Raw genomic sequence first — 23,246 nt, 5'->3', positions numbered from 1 at the left:
GATTGCAATGTCTTATCAACTAGAGAAGATAATAGATTTTCTAATCAAATGGGAATTCAGGAATTGAATTATTTTTTGGGGGGGGGGCCGGTCATGGGGCCTGAACTCTGGGCCTGGGTGCTATCCCTCAGCTCTTCAGCTCAAGGCTAGCACTCTACCACTTGAGCCACAGCGCCACTTCGGCTGTTTTCTTTTTGCTTATGTGGTGCTGAGGAATCGAACCCAGGGCCTCATGCATGCAAGGCAAGTGCTCTATCACTGAGCCACCTTCCCAGCCCCAGGAATTGAATTAATATAATACCCTAAATGAAAATAACTTCAACTGGCAAATGAAAATAAGCAATGAACCTGAAGTTGTGCCTACAGAGGTATATAGTCATAAGGACCAGGGTGGGAGGTGGGCGGGATATGGAATAAAAACCTTGGAGGAATGTGGCATTTGACTAAGCACACCAAGATACAAGTAATGGGAATATCAAAAATAGAGAGCAACAGAAAAAAAATAATACTTAGAAATACATAACCCAGATTTCATGAAGAGTATTGTTAAATATCCAAGAAACTCAAAAAAGTCTTAAGGATAAACATGAGGAGATACACAGACATAGTGAAAATGTTGAAAGACAGAAATCTTGAAAGCAAAGGAAAACACATCTCAAAGGAAACCCCAATAAAATCAAGATTAAAAGGAAGTAAGAGAGAATGATGGAGACAAATCAAAGATCAGTAGATTATAATCCTACTGAAATCTAAAAACAGCAGAAGTAGAGTTAAGACTGAAAGAGCAATTGCAGCAGTATTTATGTGGTCATTCACTGATTCATTTGTTCAGTAGTTTACAGATTACTCTGCTATCTAATAATTATTTCTCTTTTATTTGTTATGTAATTTGCCTTCCTTATTATGATGTCCATGGGCCCACATTATTGAAGTTGGCACTTTTCTGTGTTGTCTAAATATTTGTAATTACCATGTATCCACATATTTTCATGGGTCTTTAAAACTAACATTTAGAAAGTTACATTCCATATATTTCCATTTGCCTCATCTCCACTGTTTAATACATTTTTATATTAATTACTGCTTGTAATAATAAAACCAAATTAGTAAGGAAGTAATAAGCATCATGGTTAATCACTTGGACTTTGGAGTTAACTAGCAATACTTGTTATAGAAGATGAAGATTAAGTGGGAAAATGAATACATTGTACTTCCTTAAAGTAATGCCTAACACAGTGAAAGAGAACAGTAGTTGTCCTTTTTTTATCATCATTGTAATCTCCTGTAGTCAGAACTCTTGGTTCCAAGTGACAAAATTCAACTCCTACCAAGTTTTGCAAAACAGGAAATTAGTGGTTCATATTATTGAAAAGACCAGAGTTAGGTGTGTTACCAAAATCTGTACATTTAAGCTATTTTAGCAAGATTCTGTCTCTAAGCAGTTGTTAGCTTTCTTAGTTAGCTTTCCTTTCATCACAGTAAGATGTCCTATATCTTACCAGTTAACTAACCACAGTTTTTTTTTTTTAAATCTTTTTCTCAGGGCTGGGAAGGTGGCTCAGTGGTAGAGCGCTTGCCTTGCTTGCATGAGACCCTGGGTTCGATTCCTCAGCACCACATAAGCAAAAAGAGAAAAGCTGGAAGTGGTGCTGTGGCTCAAGTGGTAGAGCGCTAGCCTTGAGCTGAAGAGCTGAGGGACAGCGCCCAGGTCCAGAGTTCAGGCCCCATGACCAGACTCCCCCCCCCAAAAAAAATCTTTTTTTTCAATAGCAAAAGTCTTAAGTAGGGCTTACTCTCATTGTCCTATCTAGGGTTACATGCTCATTCCTTCACTTTACACCCCTCCAAGAAAATGAAATGTTCTGCTTGTCCAGGCTGAATGAGAACATCTCCACCCAACACATGGAACAAGACCAAGGAAGGTACTAAGTGTCCCCAGAAGGAAAACAAGGGGCTCTTAATGGATGAAAGTTAAATAAATATCAGGTATCAAAACAAGCAGATTCCCAGTGCCGTATATGTTAGAACATGCAGTAACACCCCAAAATATGATTTGGCACTTGAGAAAACAGTTAAAAATGAACCTGAAATTGTCACGGACTCAGGGCAAGCCTGTTGAAAGAGGTGGGGTGCTTTTCTACAAGTGAATGGACAAGAGCTTCTACCATACTACTGTGTGTTCCTTGTACTCGGTGTATACAGAGTGCACACTGCACCAGTGTATACTGTGCGCACTGTACCGTGCGCAGGGAAGTTGCATAGAAAACACTGCCTCAATTTCTTTATAATCAAACTGTTATAACAGTTAAAGAATATACAACTGAATGTAATTATCATAAGAAAAGTGATCATTAAAGTATTTAATTAGGTCAGGTAGCATGGTAAAAAAAATAATCTCAAGACATTAATAATTATTATAATAATTACTATGAGAGTTTACTATGTATAAAGAAGATGGTTTTATGTTTTCTCATCACAAGAACTGTGAGGTAAGTAGGTATTACGCTCCTTTTATAGATATGGAAAGCAATCAATAGTTAGTTTGCCCTATGCCTTGCAGCTAATACCTGAGAGTAGGATTTGATTCTGTCCCATTCTCTTAAGCCTCTGATTTTGTCAATAGATTGTGTTGCTTGGCCTCTTGAGTCCTTTCTATAGTAAGACACTTTGGTTTAATTATCTAAAGAATCCTTCTCAAAAATCATGTTATGATTTAAGGATTCACCTTAAATTAGTTCATCATTCATTTTGAGTATCTTTTAGGATTGTGAATCAATTAGAACATCCATTTATTTTTACATATATCTTCAATCATAAAAAAGATGAAGAAGAATATCACTTTGGGTGAGAACACTGTTTAGTGTGCATAGCATTGTCAGTATTCTGTGTAGCCATAAAGGAAAGTCCTTTGACAAATGTTCTTCCACTGGGGCCTCATACACAGAAAATAAAATTTGGCAGACACAGGAGTGATTAATGTTAGAACAGGGAAAAGCTCCGTCTGCACGCCTGCTCTAGCGCACTGTTCGTGTGTGAAGTATAATGCAACTCTGCCAAGCACGTTGCTTCGTTCTGCTTGGAGGTTTGCTTAGCTTTCTTCCTTCCTTTTTTCTTTCTCTTTCTTGCTTTCTTTTTTCCTTCCTCCCTTTTTTTCTCTATTTCAACCTTTGAATCTAGATTCCAGTCACTTTAAAAGCTGTGAAGATGTGCTTATCTACAAATAGCCTTGCCTTATCCTCATTTTTAAACAAGGTGAAAATTAAAACTTGAACAATTTTCTTGTTTGATAAACAGGTTTAAACTGTGGGAAAAGATAGAGCAAAAAATGGTACCAATGTTCAGTTTGCTGTGTTGAATGTACTCATTCTATGTAAAACAGAATGTGTTACCATAGCTTTCCTTTTTTCAGAGATTAATTACGTAAATGTGGCTCCTTAGAGCCACATTTGATGGATATTAGCTATTAATATAATAACTGGAGGAAAAAAATGTGAGTTACAATGTGGCCTTGGAATAAGATTGTCTGGGTTTATATCACAGATCCTTCAGTTACTAAGTATAAGTCAGTGTCTGTTCATTTAATGCATTTGAAATGTGATAGTTTCCTTATCTATAAACGAAGAGAAACAAATAATGCCTCCCTTAAGTATAATTGTAAAGGCATACAATGACAGTGCTGTGCCTCACATAGCAAGCACTTAGTGTTAACTTTTTCTATCATCCATTCATAATACTACCAGTACCACTATTACTCAACATTACAAATATCTGAGAAAATGCAAGGATCCAGAAACTCATTAGTCCCATTAGTGTCTTTTAAAGTTACCGTTCATAAAATAGAGGTTTATTGTAAGTAGACATGGGCCTAGGCACAATGCATTATACTAAATACTAACGTTAAAATTTATATAGTATACTTCTTGTCATGAATATCCTTAATTGGCTAAAGGTAGTGACAGGAATTAGATATATAAGTAAATTTTAATACAACACTGTGATAGGCAGAATAGTGGTCTTTTCAAACACGTTCACATCTTAATCCTCAGGATCTGTGAATACAATGTTACCTGGCACATTACCAATGTGATTAAGTTTAAGGACTTTACCATAGAGCATCATGGACTACCCAGGCAAGCCAAGCTTAATCACTTGGGGCATTAAAGCAGAGAATTAGTCTGGTGTAGCACAGGCCTATAATCTCAGCATTTCTTCATAGGCAGAGGATTTCAAGTTCAAGGTCAGCTTTTTGCATTACATAAAGAGGCCATGTCTTGAGAAAAACAAAAGCAGAATCTTTCCTTTCTGTCATCAGAAGGATTCTATATATTACTGGCCTTGAAGATAGACATATGGGGTCTAGGAACCAAAGACTATAGACATCCTCTTACAAGTATGAAAGGTGTGGAATAGACTTTCCTAGAGCTTCGCAAAAGAAACACAATTCTGGGGACATGATTTATAAAGTTCAGAACTATAAAGTTAAGTATTTGTATTCTTTTAAGCCACTAAAGTGTACTATATAGTGATCTCAGAGGAAATACAAAGTCAGAGAAAAGAGGTATTGCCTCATTGCATGAAACTTACAGTGATGTTAGAAAGATATGAACCAAATAATCACACACATTTTCATTGAATTATTATGCTTTGAAAGCACATTATCTAATGTTATTAGAAGCAAGTCTTATACTGAGAAAAGGAGAAGAAAAAAGGGTGCTTTAGGCAGAGAAAACAGCATATTAAAAACCTGTAACTGGCAAAAACATGGCCTGAGGCTGAAACAAAGAACTGTGTGACTGAAACAGAGACAGAGGGAGAGGAAGGACAGAATGAGTCTAGAGACCTAGACAGAGGCCAGGCTAAGCAGGTTCTATAGATCCTCTGAGAGATTTCAGCCTTAATCTAAAATCAGAGTGGAGGTGGCATGATTGGATTTGAGTGTGAAAGGATCACTGTGGCTGTTGGGTGGTGCCATGCATGTGCATTAGAGGTAGGACACTGTTTCACTGGCCAATTTAAGGACATTTAGAGTGTAAAATAAAGGTAAAGTGATAAGCAAGATGCAGGATGATGTGAAGTAGAGAAGTCAAGATTACCTCAGGTGAGGCCTTCAGATCTGGCATGTGGTCGGTGATGCCATTCACTGCGATGGAAACATTGGAAAAAACCACTTCTTTCTCACAATCCTACTGGCAGTTTAAATGTTATAGTAAATAGGGACTTCTAAAAATGACTGAATTGTATGCCCTTTTGCTATCTGCATGAAGCAAGTCAAATGCTGATACTTGTGGTAGTTTTGTGTCATTATATCCAACCACACTGACTATTAAAGACATATTTCTTTTGTGTGTGTGTGTGGGGGGGGCAGTCTTGGGGCTTGAACTCTGGGCCTGGGCACTGTCCCTCAGCTCTTCAGCTCAAGGCTAGAATCTACCACTTGAGCCATAGCACCACTTCCGGTTTTTTCTGCTTATGTGGTACTGAGAACTTGAACCCAGGGCCTCATGCATGCAAAGCAAGCCCTCTACCACTGAGCTACCTTCCCAGCCCTAAAGACATATTTCTTAATAGAATTTTCCTGAATTCCATTCATTTAAAATGCAGTTATTTTATGACACCATCTGAATGTGTCATTCTTATAAGCTTAATAATAATAATAATTAGAATAATACACCAGCCTGGCGTCAGTAGCTCATGGCTACTCAAGAGGCTGAGATCTGAGAATCAGGTTTATATTCTGTCTCCAATTAATCAGCAATTGCCAGACTGAAAGTGTTGCTCAAGTAATAGAGCAATAGCCTTAAGCAGAAATGCTGAGGGACAGCCCTCAGGCCCTGAGTTCATTCATGCTGCAAGACCAGTCAATAAATAAGTAAATAAATAAATAAAGCCAAACTAGAAATGCAAGGCTCTTGAGTTCTAGCCCCAGTACCAGAACATACAAGCACAAAAATATACCCCAACTGTTAGAATTATCAGGATTAAACTCACTGTTTATAACCTTGTAATTGTTTATCTCAACTTACCTGCTGTTCCTATAGTAGAGTGTTAGTGCTAGCTGTTAGTGGACCTTAAGAACAAATTATTAACTTTTCAAGGACTTTGTAAGCTGGCTGTTAGTAACTTCAAATTAGCCAAAATGGAAGAACTAATACCAAAATTGGGAGATAATTTTGAATGACACGTCTTTCTGCTACAAATCTTTCTTTCTACAAAGCCTAGTTTATGTTTATGTTTAAAATTTACCACCACACCATTGCTTGGCCTCTTAATAACTGTAACATTCAAGGGGATAATTTAGATACAGAAAATACAGAAATGAGATTCTCTGTAATCTTTCTGATTTAACAATATTGCCTGTGTTATATATTTTCTGTCTTCTTGGGATTGTCCCTATTCAAGTCATTGTTGGATATCTTGAGTATTTCTAAAGAATTTTACTTGTGGGAAATACATTACTTTGAAACATTCTTCAACTGACTGTGTTTTCCTCTTTACTTGATTGCTCAGATTAAGCAATACTATTTGGTAACATGGTAAAATTTTAGTAATTACTAAATCCAGTTCATAGGTACATATTCATTACACTTTCTTTAATTTTATGTGTACTTTAAGCTCTTCATAATTAAAGGAAGATGAAAACAGCAGACTTCCACAGACACAGGTTGGCCAAAATTCTCCTTGCAGGCCTTCCAAGGCCCTTTACAGGCCTATCCCTTCTCACTTGGCTCCTAGGGGTTAACTAATTCCTTACTTTGACTTACTGTTGCAACTCCTACTTTCTTCTTACGGAAGAACTTACAAGCATTGGTAGATTTAAGTGACTTTATAAAGATTAAATGTTCAGAGTGTACCTATTATATTGGACCTAGAGTACTTCACATGAAAGCCATTAATACTGGAAAAGTCTTCAGTAACAAAAGAATCCCCAAGTATGATGAGTGCATCAGCCTCACTCTGAAACTTGCTCGAGCAGACAATCTTGGAATGACTCCAAGCCTCCTGCCCTGGTTTAGTAAATCAGATACCCTGGTAATGAGCCCTACAATCTGTGATTTCATGTATGCTCAATGGGATTCTACTGTATTGCTTGCTTTAAATAAAATACTACATTAAAATATCACAAAGACAGCAACAGCCAGAAGCAACCACCACTCCTAGAACTGCGGCAGCAAAGAAAACCAATGCAATTACTAAAACTGAGAAGACTGAGAAAAGGCCCCACAGAGCTGAAAGTCAGAACAGATCACAGTTTACCAGTGGTATGGGTGTCTGTGTTTAAAGAAGGGACCCTATAGACTAGAGAACCAGATATCCAAGAAAAAGACAAAGCTGGAGCTAGTACCTAGAGCAGAAAGAAAAGTCCCAAACTGCAATCAGTTGCTGCCACTGTACTGAAGGATTATTGGCAGAATGAAACTTAACAAGATCAACCCAGGGACCCAGAGGAAGATGGGTAAGGCCAGGCTCTGGCTTTTAAAACAGTCCTTTTACAAGAACTATTTGAAGCAACAAAAGCACCCCTTGCCCAGTTGATATAATAATCTCCCACTAAATCCGCACCTCCTCTTTTATTTTTTGGTGGGGGGGAAATCATGGGCTTGAACTCTGGGCTTGGGTGCTGTCCCTGAGCTCTTCAGCTCAAGGCGAGCACTCTACCACTTGAACACAGTGCCACTTCTGGTTTTCTGGTGGTTAATTAGAGATAAGAGTCTCACAGACTTTCCTGCCTGGGCTGGCTTTGAACCATGATCCTTGGATCTCAGCCTCCTAAGTAGTTAGCCTCATGAGCCACCGGCACCTGGCATCTCCACTTCTTCAAGACTTCTTCTGCTCACCTAACCCTGAAGACCAAGCTTGCATCACGTGAACCTTTCAAGGGACAAATGATATCAAAACCGTACAAGAGCCGGGTGCCGGTGGCTAACGCCTGTAATCCTAGCTACTCAGGAGGCTGAGATCTGAGGATCTCAATTCAAAGCCAGCCTGGGAAGTGGCGCTGTAGCTCAAGTGGTAGAGCACTAGCCTTGAGCTGAAGAGCTGGGAGACAGTGCTCAGGCCCAGAGTTCAAGCCCCACGACCGACCAAAAAAAAAAAAAAAGTAGAAGAGGATCTGAAGCTTAGACAGTAATTTCATTGTAGTAAGATTTGGGAGATGATAGAAATACACCTTTTGTAGTATGTGTAGTTGCCTACACTTTTGAGGACACTGGCTTCTAGCTATCCTATTGGCCTACACACAATTAATCCTATGTGTTTTTCCTGATGGGATTAGTAAGAGGCATTTAGCATTTAGAGAATTATGAAAGGGCTTATGCAGAAGTTTCCTTAGCTGAGGCCTGGGAGTTTAGCTAAATATAGTTCAGCATGATGGACTAAGGAAAAAAAACTCACAAGGACAGAGCAATTAGAAGCCTGCCTCTTAAAACAGGAGAAAAGCAACTAGAAAACAGATGGAAGTGAACCACCTATTCCTTTCATTTTGTAAATCAGTGGTCTGGTGTCAAGAGCTTCCTCAATGTTGATTCCACAGGGATTGGAAAGTCACTGCTTTCTACATTCTGAAAAGTGGGTTCAGACAGTTTTTTTTTCAGTGCCAATAATAGAGATTGAACCCCACCTGGGTGTGCTGTGCTTTTTCATTCAAGGCTGGCACTCTTTGCCACTTGAACCACAGATTCATTTCCAGAGTTTTGGTAGTTAATTGGAGATAAGATTTTCCTGGGCTTTCTTAACCTAGAGGGCTGGCTTTGAGCTGCAATTTCTAGATCTCAGTGTCCCAGGTAGTTAGGATTATAGGCATAAACCACCAGCATCCAGTCAGACACAATTTTCTTATGTCAATACAAAAGGAAGATGCCCATTATATTAAGCTAACAAATACTTATTGAATGAGTATCAGAAGTATGCCTCTACTTTGAAAGATAAAGAACTATGAGATAAGCCAGAGTAATTAAAATATCATAGAGACAGCAACAGCCAGAAGCAACCACCACTCCTAGAACTGGGGCAGCAAAGAAAAGCAATGAAATTCCTAAAACTGAGAAGACTGAGAGTCAGGCTTCCAAGAACAGATCACTGCTTATCTGGTACTACACGTGTCTGAGTTCAAAGCTAATCCTAGCTACTCAGGAGGCTTGAGATTTGATGATCAATGTTCAAAGCCAGCCCAGGCAGGAAAGTCTGTGAGAATAGTCTTTTCTCCAGTTAACCATAAGAAAACTGGAAGTGGAGCTGTGGCTCAAAGTGGTAGAGCTCTAGCCTTGAGCAAAAATGAGCTCAGAGACAGCACCCAGACCCTAAGTTCAAGTCCCATGATGGACCACAAAAAAAAAGAAAAAAAGAATTATGAGATAGTTGTTACTCTTAATGACCTTTATATATTTCTTATTTTATGTTCATGTTTGGTTATCTTTTTTCTTAAGGCTACTGAAGACTCACAAAACCACACTGGTGAGCCTGGTGGAGATGACTACAAAAAGATGGGAACGCTCTTTGGTGAACTGAACAAAAACCTCCTCAATATGGGCTTCACAAGGATGTACTTTGGAGAACGAATTGTGGAACCTGTAATAGTCATCTTCTTTTGGCTTATGCTGTGGTTCCTTGGCCTGCAAGCCCTTGGACTGGTTGCTGTTCTTTGCCTTGTCATTATTTATGTGCAACAGTAATGAATGAGTTGCTTGGACATTTGGAAGCCATGTATGTAATTGATAGAGTTATACATTTTGGCTTTTTGAAAGCCAAAATATTTAATTTGTTTTTTTGATTGTGTGTTGACTGTTTTGTAACTAAATTTATAAGTGGATGTCATTTAAAATTGAACCAAATTCTTTGTTATATATATATTTTGAATATATATTTTATTCAAAACACTTATTTCACTACTGTGATTTATATTTCACTTTAGACACCTATATCCCCACTCCAAATCTTAAATAACATCACCAACCAATGAACAGGGAAAATAAGTTGGAGTTCACATCAAGCAGTATAGTTCTTATAGAGTTTTAATAAAACATTTTGGGAAAAAAGGAAATGAGCTAAAAATAAGTTTTAGTTGGAAAACTGTTCTACCCTCATCTCCATCAAATAATCCCACATTATGGGGAAATACTTGTCTGTTGTCCCTTGCTCAGCCTGAACCAAGGTAATTTAAATTATAATTTCTACATACTACCTTAATATTGTGGTAAGAATGAATAAAGCGAGCATATTACTAGAGATTGAAAGGAACATATTTATTGCCGGGACGTTCTCAGGTTAAATACAACTTTTCTGTAATGTAACATTCAGGCCTGAGATTTCTTCAGTATATTATTGACATTTAGACAATTTTGGTGCTAATTACTTTTTTGTGGATTTTTTAAAATATCATAAGCCAAGTCCATATTTGGCTTCATCCTAATGTAATACCTATCTTCTTGTATCTAACCACTTGCAGATTTCAGTGTATTTTTTTCAAAAAATATAATTTTATAGTTCTTTTGCAATTATCTCAAGAGTTACAACACTGTATTTCCTATCTTGGCATGGATTCCCCCCAAAAAAATTTTATATTTTATTGTAATTATTTAAAAATCTGATCATCTTTTTTGATAACATAGAAAGTACAGTATTACAGTATAAAATCAGATGCTAAAATTTAGAACTTAAAACCAATTTTAATATTCTAAGATTAAAGCCAAGTCATTAATTGGCTAGCCATGTTATTAATGTTTCTTAACTCAGTTCTGTGGGGTTGTATATTGAAAAGCATTTCTTTAAATATACTTTGAAAACAGAAGTTGGCTTTAGTGACACTTTTTTAGAGGACCTTCAGTCTTTCCACTTTCATCTCAAAGATTATTTGAATAAAGAAGTAGATAATCATCTAGGAATTCAAATTAAAAGCAATGAAAATAGACAGTGGGCATTTTCCTTTGGTAAGGTGCTGCTAACTTAAGCATGTTTACTCTTACCTTTTGTAGAGTTTTACCCAATCCAATTTCACAATTTTATTCTGTGAGTTCTCAGTATCTTTCATCCTGAAACAGAAAATAATGAAAAACATTTAACTTTAATTTCTAAAATCAGATAATCCTAAACAAAAATACTAGTTGGGGGCACAAAAAAGTATACTTTAGTAGACATTGGTATAAGTGTGGGCCTTTTAAAATTTGGGTTTTGGAAACAAAAACTTTGTATTATATCATTGTGTTTTTAATTGGGTTTTGAGAGTTTTTACAGTAACTTTTATGAGCTTAATGTAGGTACAAGTTGTGTGAAAATTTTGCTTTGTATACCATAGAATTGCAAAGTTTTCAGAAGAAGAGATTTTGTATATCTGCATAGAACATTAATAAGTATATTCTTGTCTAATACTATCAGAAATTTAATTTCTCTTTAAAATGCAAAAGATAGTATATATTGTAAGGACTGTGGTTCCAACAGTTGAAAATAAATTGAAATACATTGAAAATACATGAAAAATAAGTCCTAATATTGAAAGTACATTAAAATACCTTGAAAATCAAATACATTGAATTGAAAATTCACTGTTGAAAATAAATTAAATTGAAAATACATTTTGAAAAGTCCTAATATAGTCATGGTTTAGTATACTGTCAATACTATGCATTTCCATGTTGGTATTAATAAGGTATGCATTAAATTATATAAAGAAATAGAGAAGATTTTGCTTTTCTTCTTTCTACATATTTTATTGACTAGTGCAGAATGCCATGAAATATTTTGGTTTGATGTGGCAAAAGAAGACACCAAACTTTGCCAATATGTTTTCTTTTATGAAATATAATAGAATGAAGTCTTCATAGATATCCTTAAAAGGACAAGGTAATTTCTTTTGTTTCCTGGCATAAGAAATTAAATTGAAAACAATCCTCAGTCATTTCATTGCAATTTTAGAAACTCAATGCCTATGAATAAAGAAATCGGAAATTATAATGTTAAGATTATGAGATTATTAATGTATACATCATCCATTCTGTCAGCCCTTGATTCAAAGGATAAAGGTTAATATCTATAAAATAAGCTGAGTATATAGATGGCAAGAGTAAATCAATTTTCCTTAAAATAAAACCTCAGCATATTGTGGAATTAAGTCCTCTAATTTTTTTTGTGTGCCAGTACTGGGCTTTGAACTCAGGGCCTGAGGACTGTCCCTTAGCTTTTCATCCAAGGATAGTACTTTATCACTTGAACAACAGCTCTACTTCTAGTTAATTTGAGATTTTTTTTTTAATGCCATAGACTTTCCTGTCTAGGCTAGGTAGTGACTTATGGAACCATGATCCTCAAATCTTAGTTTCCTGAGTAGCTAGAATTACATGTATGAACCACTGATGCGTGGTTTTCAATCTTCTACTATCTTAAACAGTTAAGTACAAAGGTATTTTTTCATACCTAATTACCAGTCCTAGTATAGTCTACACTATACAGACTACTAGAATAGCCAGCTTGCACTGACATATCCAAAAGCCAATAGTATACTTGATGTGTATGTGTGTATGTGTCTGTGTGTGTCTGTGTCTGTGTGTCAGTTTGTGTCTGCCTATGTACCAGTCCTGGGGCTTGAACTCAGGGCCTGGGCTCTGTCCCTATGCTTTTTCACTCGAGGCTAGTACTCTAACAGCTTGAGCCACAGCTCCATTTCCAGCTTTTTGGTGGTTACATGGAAATAAGAGTGCCAAGGACTTTCTGGTCCAGGTTGGCTTGGAACTGTGATCTTAGATCTCAGCCTTCCTGAGTAACTAGGATTGCAGGCATCGCCACCAGCACCTAGCAGTAGTATACATTTTTTTAATACTTTCAGTGATATTAAGTTGGTGGCTTAAATTGATTATCATGAAAGTATTCATACCACAGAACATTGACCAACCCTACAAATAAAGGATCTTTTTCCTTGAGAGCCACTGCTTAAAAATATATCTGTACACTGATTCATCACCCTAGAGACCACATTCTCATTTCTATTCCTATAGCATATGAAAAGGGAAAAAATTACACATTTTATAAAAGAGAAAAAGAAGGGAGGGAGGAAGGAAGAAAGGCGAAAATTCGGGGAAAAAAAAAAGAGGAAGGAAAAGGGAAAGAAAAGCAAGTAAGCATGTAGGCAGATGTGATGGTACATGCCTGTAATCCCACCTACTCAGAAGATAGAGACTGGAGGAGCTAGGATCAACCCCAGCCCAGCCAAAGCTAGTGTGAGACCCTAGGTATTTGAAAAATAAAAGCTAAAGGATATGGGTATGACTCAAGTAGAATGCTTACCTAGCAAGTGTGAGAGATCCTGCGTTCAATCCCTAGCACTGCCAAATTTAAAAAAAAAAAAAAAAGAAAGTGTATAAAGTAAATCCCCATCTTCCCATCCAAAACTGTATTTGGATCTTTTACACGCTTTCCTGAAACATAGATCTACTTCATCAGATGTTTGGATGAAAAAAACTATCTTGGCTACCATTAAACTGCAGAACCACCAAAACTGTCTAGGCAGTCAAAAAAGAAAAACTGTTACATAACTGTTTGGGTATAAATTATGGCATAAGTGGGGCTGGGAAGGTGGCTCAGTAGTAGAGCACTTGCCTTGCATGCATGAGGCCCTGGGTTCGATTCCTCAGCACCACATAAGCAAAAAGAAAAAAGCCGGAAGTGGTGCTGTGGTTCAAGTGGTAGAGCGCTAGCCTTGAGCTGAAGAGCTGAGGGACAGTGCCCAGGCCCAGAGTTCTGGCCCCACAACCAGACCCCCCCCCAAAAAAAAAAATTATGGCATAAGGAAAATATTACAATATTAAAAAGCTAAAAATAGCTGAAGCTAGACATTGAGCAATTCATGGCTGCCTGGTTTATAGACTATATTTTAACTTATTTTACAAATTTTTGTTTTATTTACAGTGTTTTCATTACCACTTTATGACTTTACAGGGGAAGAAAACAATATCAAATAATATTTTCATGTTTATTGCCTCTAGTAATAGATTTGGCCTATAAGAATATAATATACAAATTAAGGCTTCAGTTAAATTGGTGGATATGGGGGTTTTTTTGGTAACTCTTGTCTCTGCCCCAAACTTAATATTGAATGAGGACAATCCGTCACTGTATATCACCTCAGACCATGTCACATCTGCATCCAGATCTAAGCACTGGTAGAATTAAGATCCATCCATTCAATTGTTTGCCCGGTATTTGCACTGGTTTATTCCATAGTTCCTCAAATTGAGTATGTCCAAAATGGGAGCTCAGCATCTTTCTTCTAAATCTTTACTTTCTGCATTTTCCTTCTCAGCAAATGTCTCGAGACATCTCCCCACACTGTTCAAGTAAGAACTGTAGGTGAGATCTTTAGCTTTTTCTATATGGCCCACATATAACCTGTTACCAAGTCCTCTCTATGTCTACAATTTTCTTTCATCTTTCTATTCTCTTCATTTTCAGCACCACTACCCTAGTGCATACCACTTTCATCTCACCTGGAATGCTACCTGAGAATCCTAATTTCACCTCCTTGCCTTCACTTTCCACTGTAGAGTAACAGTACTATTCTAAAATATGCTCTGATTTCCATGGCATAAATCATTTTACTAACTTCTTACTGCTATTAGGATAAAGCCCTTATTAGGAGTTTTACCAGGCTCTTAAAAGCTTGCATACCTCAGTCTTTCCATACTACCAACTTCCTTTCCTAGACTAACCTGTTTTTTTCCCAGTTCTTTAAAAACAACATGCTATCCTTCTTCCAGAACTTTGTACATGCTTTACCTTCATTAACTTTTCCCAATTAAAGCTATATACAGCCTTAGACATCAGGTACCTGGTTAAGTACTTGGTTCTTATATGAAACCTGTACTTTCCCATCACCCACTTCTCATGCCACATTGTAAAGCAGCATATTTATCAGCTTCTTTTATTAGAGAATAGACCACGAGGGCAGAGTATGTCTGGTATATCCATGAATGCATGAACAATGTCTAACATGAGTGAATGTGGAATAGGTGGTCAAAATAATTTTCAATTGAGGAAATCAACTGCATTGATTTATTTTCTCCCCAAGTCCACTAACAGTCAGTGATAGCATGCTAACCTAGTATACTTAAGAGTCTGGGACAAAAAGAACGTTTAAAAGGCTAGAGTTGGTGGGTTTAGAGTCCTTTGACTTAAAAAAATATATAGCTACTGTGCAAAAAGAGAGCAATTTGAGTCAGGCACCTGTGGCTCACACCTGTAATCCTAGCTACTCCAGCATCTGAGATCTGAGGATTGCAGTTCAAAGCCAGCCTGGACAGGAAAGTCCCTCAGACTCTTATCTCCAATAAACTACTCAGAAAAAAATGGAAGTGGTGCTGTGCAGTTCAAGTGGTGGAGTGCTAGCCTTGAGCACAGAGAGTCTGAGGGACAGAGCCCAGGCCCTGAATTCAAGCCCCAGGGCCAGCAAAAAAAAAAAAAAAAAAGTGATTTGATTTTTACATTATAATTTATAGATTTTGCTGCTTGAAAAATACAGAATTGCTACTAAACACTTATATTTTTAGAAGAAAGTATATTGTCACTGTCATGCTTGATTCATTTGTTCACTATTTTTCCAGATGGGATATTTTATATATGGGCCCTGGTGCTATTAATATTTCACGTTTTTCCAGTGTTATCCAATAGATCAATTTCTACTAAATTTTAATTTTTAAAACTCTGAAGCTATAAAGAGTTCTCAAGTCTCTTAGCTTGTGGTATTTTAGGCTTCAGATACAGCCAAGACCTTGTCTGTTAAATACCAAGTTCATAAAATACTGTTATTCTTCCTAATAAATCATACTTTTTTCAACCCTGCATCCTGAGAGTCTCTTTTGATTCCTTGTGACATGTTCCACCAATCCCATAATTGCTACCATATCAAGTTTAGTGATTGCCAAAACAACAACACACCTACTGTTCAATAAAGCTTGTCTGGTTATCCCTAATGTGGAGCAAAAAGCTACTGTCCGATGTGTATATGGCCTTTGGGGCAGTGTAGATGGAGGAAAATTAAAGTCAACCTATGCCTCTGCCCTTCTTTCTGTTGGTTTGACTCTTGTGTGAGGTTGAATTACTGAATATACATACACCTATATCCCGTATCTATTATTGAAGACTGCTTGTATCCAGAACAGTCATCCATAAGCCTACTACATTTGAGTTGTCTTTTCAACAATTTAAGTCTTTATCATTAAACCCTTCATCAATTTGATTAGATGGAAATTTCAAGTACCACAGAGTACAGTGATTTCTATCATAAAATATTAGGCTAATTTTGTTACTGTTTCCTCTCCATGTTATGAAAGACTAAATGATTGTGCATTATTAATGTGAGGTGTGTGTGTGTGCACGTGTGCGCATGTGTGGTACTGGGGTTTGAACTTGGCCTTGTAGGCAAGTGCTCTACAACTTGAGCATACCACCAGCCCAATGTTGTAGTTATTTTTTAAAATAGGGTCTCACTTTCTGCCTGGGTGTGATTTATTTGCCATATTTCCAGCTAGCACGTATCTATCTCTTTGTTGAGAAGGTTTCTCAAGAACTTTTTCTGCCTGAGATGGCTTCAAACCAGAAACTTTTCACACACTTTTTCTGCCAGACTAACCTCAAACCTGTCTCAACAATCTCAGCCTTCCAAATAGCTAGGATTACAGGCATGAACCAAGGGCATTGGCTTGAGTATAAGGGTCTTTTTCCTTTAGTGAAAAAAATACAAAGGTCTATATAAAACATACTTTTTAATGCCATAGTAGATCAGTGACAAAATCTTTGAGTTATTTTCTTAGAAGTAAAGGGATACTCTGTCCATATGTGGGAATATTGGCATGAAAGCCCTTCACAATGTCATGGTCATGTCTGTTAATATGCTTTCCTGGTTTTGGGTATGCAGTATACCTAAAAATAGCCATGATTTTATTATCTAGTGCAGTTTCTGTTTTCAAAGAGATATGAGTATGTGTAAATGCAACCTACAAGGCTAAGAAGGAACAATTACAAGGGAAAACACTACCTAGATGGCACTTTGAAGATGAACTTAAATCAATTTGGTCCTACATAAAGACATAAGGATAATTTTTCATATTCAGTGGAACATTTTTTGAATTGTAAAACCAGTAGCTCTCAAAGATTCTTTGATTTATTTGAAATGCAAACTTATATAATATCATAGATGCAGATGCTTCTCCACAATCTGGTTATGTTCTGATAAACCCAATGTAAATTTAAAACACATTTTCAAATGCATTTAATGCCCTTAATCTATCCAACATCACAGTTTAGCAATCTAGCATGCTATAGACTGTGGATTGACCACCTTCATCATCACATGACTGGTGAAGAGCAGTGACTCAATACATGGCCCAGTATCTCAAGAGAGTAGCATACTGCATGCACATCACCAGCCAAGGAACAAGATCAAAACTTGATATTTGATGCAAGGCTTCTATCTATCACTTTCATGCCACTGTAAAGCTGAAAAATTCTAAATCCAATCATGTGCATGTGGGGTCGCCTGTATATATAAATGGAAGAACTACTGTGGTTGATTTTGCTTGAGGCCAAGTTCCAAGGATGCAGACCAAATTAGCATCAGAAAACATCAAACAGCCCCCTGGGGTTGGCTCCAGCAGGCTGTAAAAGCAAGATTGGTTGAACTGAGGGAGTTAAACATGAAGTCCCAACAGGTCTGCACAGTCTTGTGAAGTGCACCAAAACTGCCAAGGTTCTTCAGTGGTGTCTCATGCTGGTAGAAGGCAGCCCTCTTACAGCAAAAGGCAATTTTCAGAGAGGGTTGACAGCTGGAAGTTGTCATCCAGCTGCACTCCTAGAGACTGTCAAAGTAAAGCCTTCAGTTGTGAAGGGAGGATCAAAGCAAAACAACACACAGGGCATCTACTCCATTCTTTCTTACCTCCCACTTTGTGGTACTTGAGCCACTTTCAAACCTTAACACTTCAGAGTACTGTATGAAAATAACTAAACAAAAACTCCTCGTTCAAGGCTTTTAAAGCCAAGCCACTGGGCTATGGTGGCTCATTGTCATACTTTTAGCTACTCAGGAAGTTAAGATCTGAAGATTGTGGTTTGAACCCAGCCTAAGCAGGAAAGTCCATGAGACTTATCTCTGATTAATCAACCAGCAAAAAGCTGGAAATGGCTGGTGTGGTAGCTCATACTTGTAATCCTAGCTACTCAGGAGGCTGAGATGAAGATCTCGGTTTGCAGCCAACCCTGGCAGAAAAGCCCCCATGAGACTCTTAGAAATGCAATTAATCACTCAAAAATTGGAAGTGGTTCAAAGTCCTAGAGCATTAGCCTTGAGCAAAAGGAGTTCAGGGGCAGCACCCAGGCCCTGAGTTCAAGCCCCACTACCAACAACAACAACAACAAAAAGCTAGAAAATGGAGTGGTGTCTCAAGTGGTAGAGTGCTAGGTTTGAGTGAAAAAGCTAAAGGACAGGCCCTGAGTTCAAAGCCCTAAAAAGGAAGACTTAAAAAATGAGAGCTAAAGCCTTCTGTCTGTTGTATTTGTTGTGTTGCCCACTTTTCTCACACAAGTCAAGTACTTAATTATAAGGCTGCAGCTAACTAAACAGTATGTCTAAGGTCCAAGAAAAGACCTGACAGGAATAGGTAAAGAAATAAGTGGTTGACAGAAAGGGCCATTATTTAAAATAGTGGGAAATCCATGAGGTATCATATATAACTGCTTAAACCAAAATATGAGCTACTAAGTTCCCCAGAAGACATCAGGACCAAGGGTCATCAGAGCATGTTTTGTGAGCTAGATGAGTTCAAATACTCGGAGCTTTCTGACTCTTCTCTGAAGTTTCCAAAGTTGTTTTAACACAAAAACTTGTGGAACATGTTTAAAATAAGATTTTTAATAACAGGACAGAAATCATTTATAATAAAACCATGTGCTCTACCCCCCACCCAACATGCAGTTGCAACTGATTTATGACTTGGCCTTAATCACAACTTTCCTATTTATTTTTAGCACTAAAGATCTCAGCTGCCAGATTTGGAAATTTAGCAAGCTCTCAAAAAGAGCATTCTCCAGTCTTAGTCTCAAATACGTGAGGGCCCTTTAGAGTCATTTCAGATGCTATTTTTATCTTAGGGAATCTCTGGAGTGGGCAAGATCAAGCAAGACAATGGCCTTAAGCCAGTTATGTACTGAAACTGTAGCATTTAGTCATGATTTCCCTCTTTGCTCATGGGAAAATATTGTCAACAATTTCCAAACTTTGAGGTAAAAAGATCTTTTTATGTCAAACGTGAATTTAAGACTTGATTTAGCTATTTACTAACTGTAGACTGTGTAAGTTATACTTTCATCTCTTTAAACTTCAGATTCTACATCTGTGAAATGGGATCATTATTATGATTAGATAATTATTGCATATCTTATCACAGTGCCTTTCATATAGCAAACTTTCAATCTATGCTATCATCATTACTAAATATAAAAAGAGTCATATAAAGAAATAAACTGGCCTTCATTACTCTTGGAAAGGTTAGGAACCATAAAGGATTTGGTTATTTTGTTGTCAAAAGGTAAGCAAATAGAAGGTAATTTGCTACAAAAAGGAATTCCAATTCTTCATAATTGCTATCTTTGTACATTTTTAATTTTGCTTTTTAGTGTTTTGTGATATAAAATGATCATATACATAAGATTATAAAAGGTCAGATGTGATGATCATGCCTGTAATCCCTACTACTTGGGAGACAAAAATCAGGAGGCTAGCTTGGGCAAAAGAAAGGATGGGAACTCAACAACAACAACAAAACACCTAAGAGCAGGGGCCCACAGCTATAATTCCAGCTATGCAGGAGGAACATGGTCTGAGGACAGGCCTGGGGTGGAGGGTAAGAAAGAAGAGGAGGCATAAAACTCGAGCTAAAAAAACAAGTTTAGACAAAATTCTGGGGGTGTAGCTCAAGTAGTAGACCATCTGCCTAGCAAACATAAGTCCCTTAGTTAAACTCCAGAACTCCCAGAAGATAACTAACGAAGAATGATGATGAACAAAAATGAAATGTGCTGTGTGGGGGGGGAACACCTTTAACAGAATGTTTTGTATTTAGTAAACACTGACCACTGACCACAACAGCATGCCTTTGATACTGCCCTTTTCTTAGAAGACCACACTCAGCAATGCTCACACAATTCCTCTGTAGTAGCTGAGCACACTTACAAAATCAAATTGGTTCTGAAACTAGTTCCAACTCTTACTCCATTGCAAAAGCTAAAAATAAGTATAGTACTCTTGTATGTTTATACAATCACAGTGTTTTGCTTTGGTTTCAAAGTGAAAGCAGACTGATCCATTGGCTATATTTTCAATACACAATAAAAAAATGTTTGACCAAGTTAACCATAACTGTACTCAGTGTGATCCCTGCTCAAAATGTATAGCCTATACCAGTACTCTCACAGAAAACCCCCAGCCCATGACAATATGCATGGATACTAAGATAGTATTAGCCAAGACAGGTGATTGACAGGTAGCATTATTAATATACTCATGAAGTCTTATCATTTTGGTCTGTGAAAACATTCTAAATACCTCGTAGGATCTGAATTTGTCTTTCTCTGTTTTAAGAAGCCATCGATTATATTGTTCTATCCCACGCGTCCCTCATATTTTTATTCCTTTCAAGTAGTTCTCACTGCTGAAAAGTGAACTTTCTTAAATAAGGTTTTATGCATATAAGTTTTATGGGAAGTTATGGCCTATCTTTAATGCCATCTCAGTGCTTTTCAAAACAGGTTCTCCCACATTTTCCTTAACTGTCGGGTTATGCTTGCAAATATTTTTATAAGATGCAGAGATAGAGCTTTTTTGGACCACATAGAGCTCTCTTCAGATATTCCTTCCTTTTTCACCTTAGAAGAAACATTCCTTGAGAGCTCCATGCCTGGCTACCTGATCCCAATTGCCTCTCTCTGCAATGGAATATTGCATTCTTCCTTCCTGTACCATATAGCTGACATCCAGGCTTTCTCCTGCCATTCTGGCTTTTAAAAGCACTGGATGAGCAGAGAAGACATTATTTTTGCAATGGCAGAAGGACCTAGAAAGAAGATCTGACTGCAGTTTTTATATTAGTTACAGGTACTTTCCAAGCACAATTTCCTGGTGCTGGCTGATTCCCCATCTCTGCCAGATCAAGAAAAACAAAGTGCTACTGAAACTACTCTTTTTACTAGATGAATTGTATCTCTTCATTGATGACTATCACAGATCCTCATATCAGAAGCACAGCACTGGTATGAGCATATCCAGAGCATATCAAAGCATATCTATCTTGCATACTGCATCTACAACAAGAGCAAGGTGACTGCGTCTGCTGACCAGCTTTCTGTTTCCCCCAATATTCAGTGTTCCTCTGGTTCCATGAGGATGCTGCTCCCAGACCTGTGATTTCAGTGCAGTCTAATCTTCAGAAAAAGCCTAGAGAACAGACTAAAGATAAGGACATTTTTTAAAGTAGTTTAGACATAAACTGAAATAAAATGTGCAGTTAGACACTATCTGTTGTCAGGGTTTTTATCTTAAATACAAAGCAAGGGACAAGATTAGTTCACATTGAAATCTTTAGTTCAACATAGATATAGATGAATACAGAAACAATTGCAGATGTGTGTGTGCGCACACATGCGCATGTACTGTTAGTACAAATTTTCCAAGCTGAGAGGACATAAGAGCAGCAACATCCCAGAAGCAACCAGCATACCAGACCCAAGATCTTAGTTTCTAATACCATTCTCCAATAATAAAAGCCACGGCTCCTTGGATAAATGGCCGGCTCTAGTGTTAGCCAGGAATTATACAACATAAGCCTGAAATATATTCTAGTGCCAGAGAATAAAAAAGTGCTAAACACACACACACACACACACACACACTTGTATACATACACAATGGAGGGCAGAAGGAAGTAGGCAGTAGAGCCAAATGGAAGAGCTCTCAACAACCAAAGCCAAAAAAATCTGATCAATAAAGCATTATTAGTGTTAAACACAAAGTATGAGCATGAATTTATTCTAATAGAAATAAAAGATTATCTACATAAATTAAGGCTGAGAACAACCTAGACAAATTTCCCGTATTGAGGTATTTCAAATATTTATATACATACTGCCACATCATGAAGATGGAGCAAATACCTGTTCATACCTGTAATCCCAGCTTCTCAGGAGTCGCAGATGGGAGGATCTGGTGCCAGTCCAAGCAATATTAGTGGGAGATCCTATCTCAAAAACAAAATACAAAATGGCTGAGGTGTGACTCAAAAAGGTAGAGTGCTTGACTATGATGCATGAAGCCCTGGTTCAATTCCCAGTACAGGGAAGGAAGAGAAGGAAGAAGGAAAAGAGGGAGAGAAGAAGTATGAACTACAATTAATAGTAATGTGTCAAATTATAACAAATGTGACATATTGTGAATATAAAGGTAAATATAAGGTCTTAACAATAGGAGAAAACATGCTAGATACACAAGAATCCTCTGTGACATCTTGGCAACTTTTCTGTAAATCTAAAATGATAATGAAATTACCTTGTTTTCTAGAAGAACAATTATAATTAATTCCCCTTAAATCCTTAGGAAGGTCAATAACCATATTATCCCCTTTTATATAAATGTAATTTGTTATTAGTTTCTTTTATCCTCTTCTTATAAATATTTTATAACAGTATTATAAAATTCAAACATTAATTTACTCTTTTGAAATAAGATTGATCTCTAACTTTTCATGCGAATATCTGATTAATGCCTAATCATTTTCCATGAGAAAGGGGGAGACATTGGAATCCAAATCCTAATACAAAGAAACTGATTCACATTCAGAAAGTTTTGGGATTTGACATGTGTTCCCATACACATGGGTCCTTGGCCCACCTACAAGTCCCAGAAGGCTCCATGATGTCTCTAAAACACTGTGGAAATAGACAGGCTGCAACTGCAACAGAGGCTGTTGACCCTCAGCAGCCTTACAGCTACTAGCCTTCCTTTGTACTCAGGACAGACCCTGTTCCAGTGTCCCCTCCTCCCCTACATCTCCCAAAACCTTAGTCTCAGTACCAGTCTAGTCACAAGAGAGTTCCGAGGCTGGAAACATCTTAACAAGTCTTTCCAGGGCAATAGCAGTGTGATCCAGTGGCCTGAGAGATTCCAGAGGAGAAGCAAATAGCTATGTGTACTGCAGCCTGCGGACCTCCATTTTACTCCA

At 37.4% G+C, this 23,246-nt stretch overlaps 1 protein-coding gene across 1 annotated transcript in view; it reads left to right on the top strand.

The window, feature by feature from the left end:
* The window catches only part of Fam241a (family with sequence similarity 241 member A), a 29,227-nt gene extending 17,837 nt beyond the window's left edge, over positions 1 to 11,390 (top strand). Inside the window, exon 2 of the mRNA XM_042701842.1 lies at positions 9,423 to 11,390. Coding sequence (XP_042557776.1) covers positions 9,423 to 9,668 — 246 coding nt within the window. The 3' untranslated portion in view covers positions 9,669 to 11,390. The remainder of the gene's footprint in view (positions 1 to 9,422) is intronic.
* The last annotated feature ends 11,856 nt before the right edge of the window (positions 11,391 to 23,246 follow it).

This window comes from Dipodomys spectabilis, unplaced genomic scaffold (genome assembly GCF_019054845.1).
Source record: "Dipodomys spectabilis isolate Male_0828 unplaced genomic scaffold, ASM1905484v1 ptg000297l, whole genome shotgun sequence".
NCBI classification, from domain to species: Eukaryota; Metazoa; Chordata; class Mammalia; order Rodentia; family Heteromyidae; genus Dipodomys; species Dipodomys spectabilis.
This window is presented reverse-complemented; position numbering and strand designations above follow the sequence as displayed.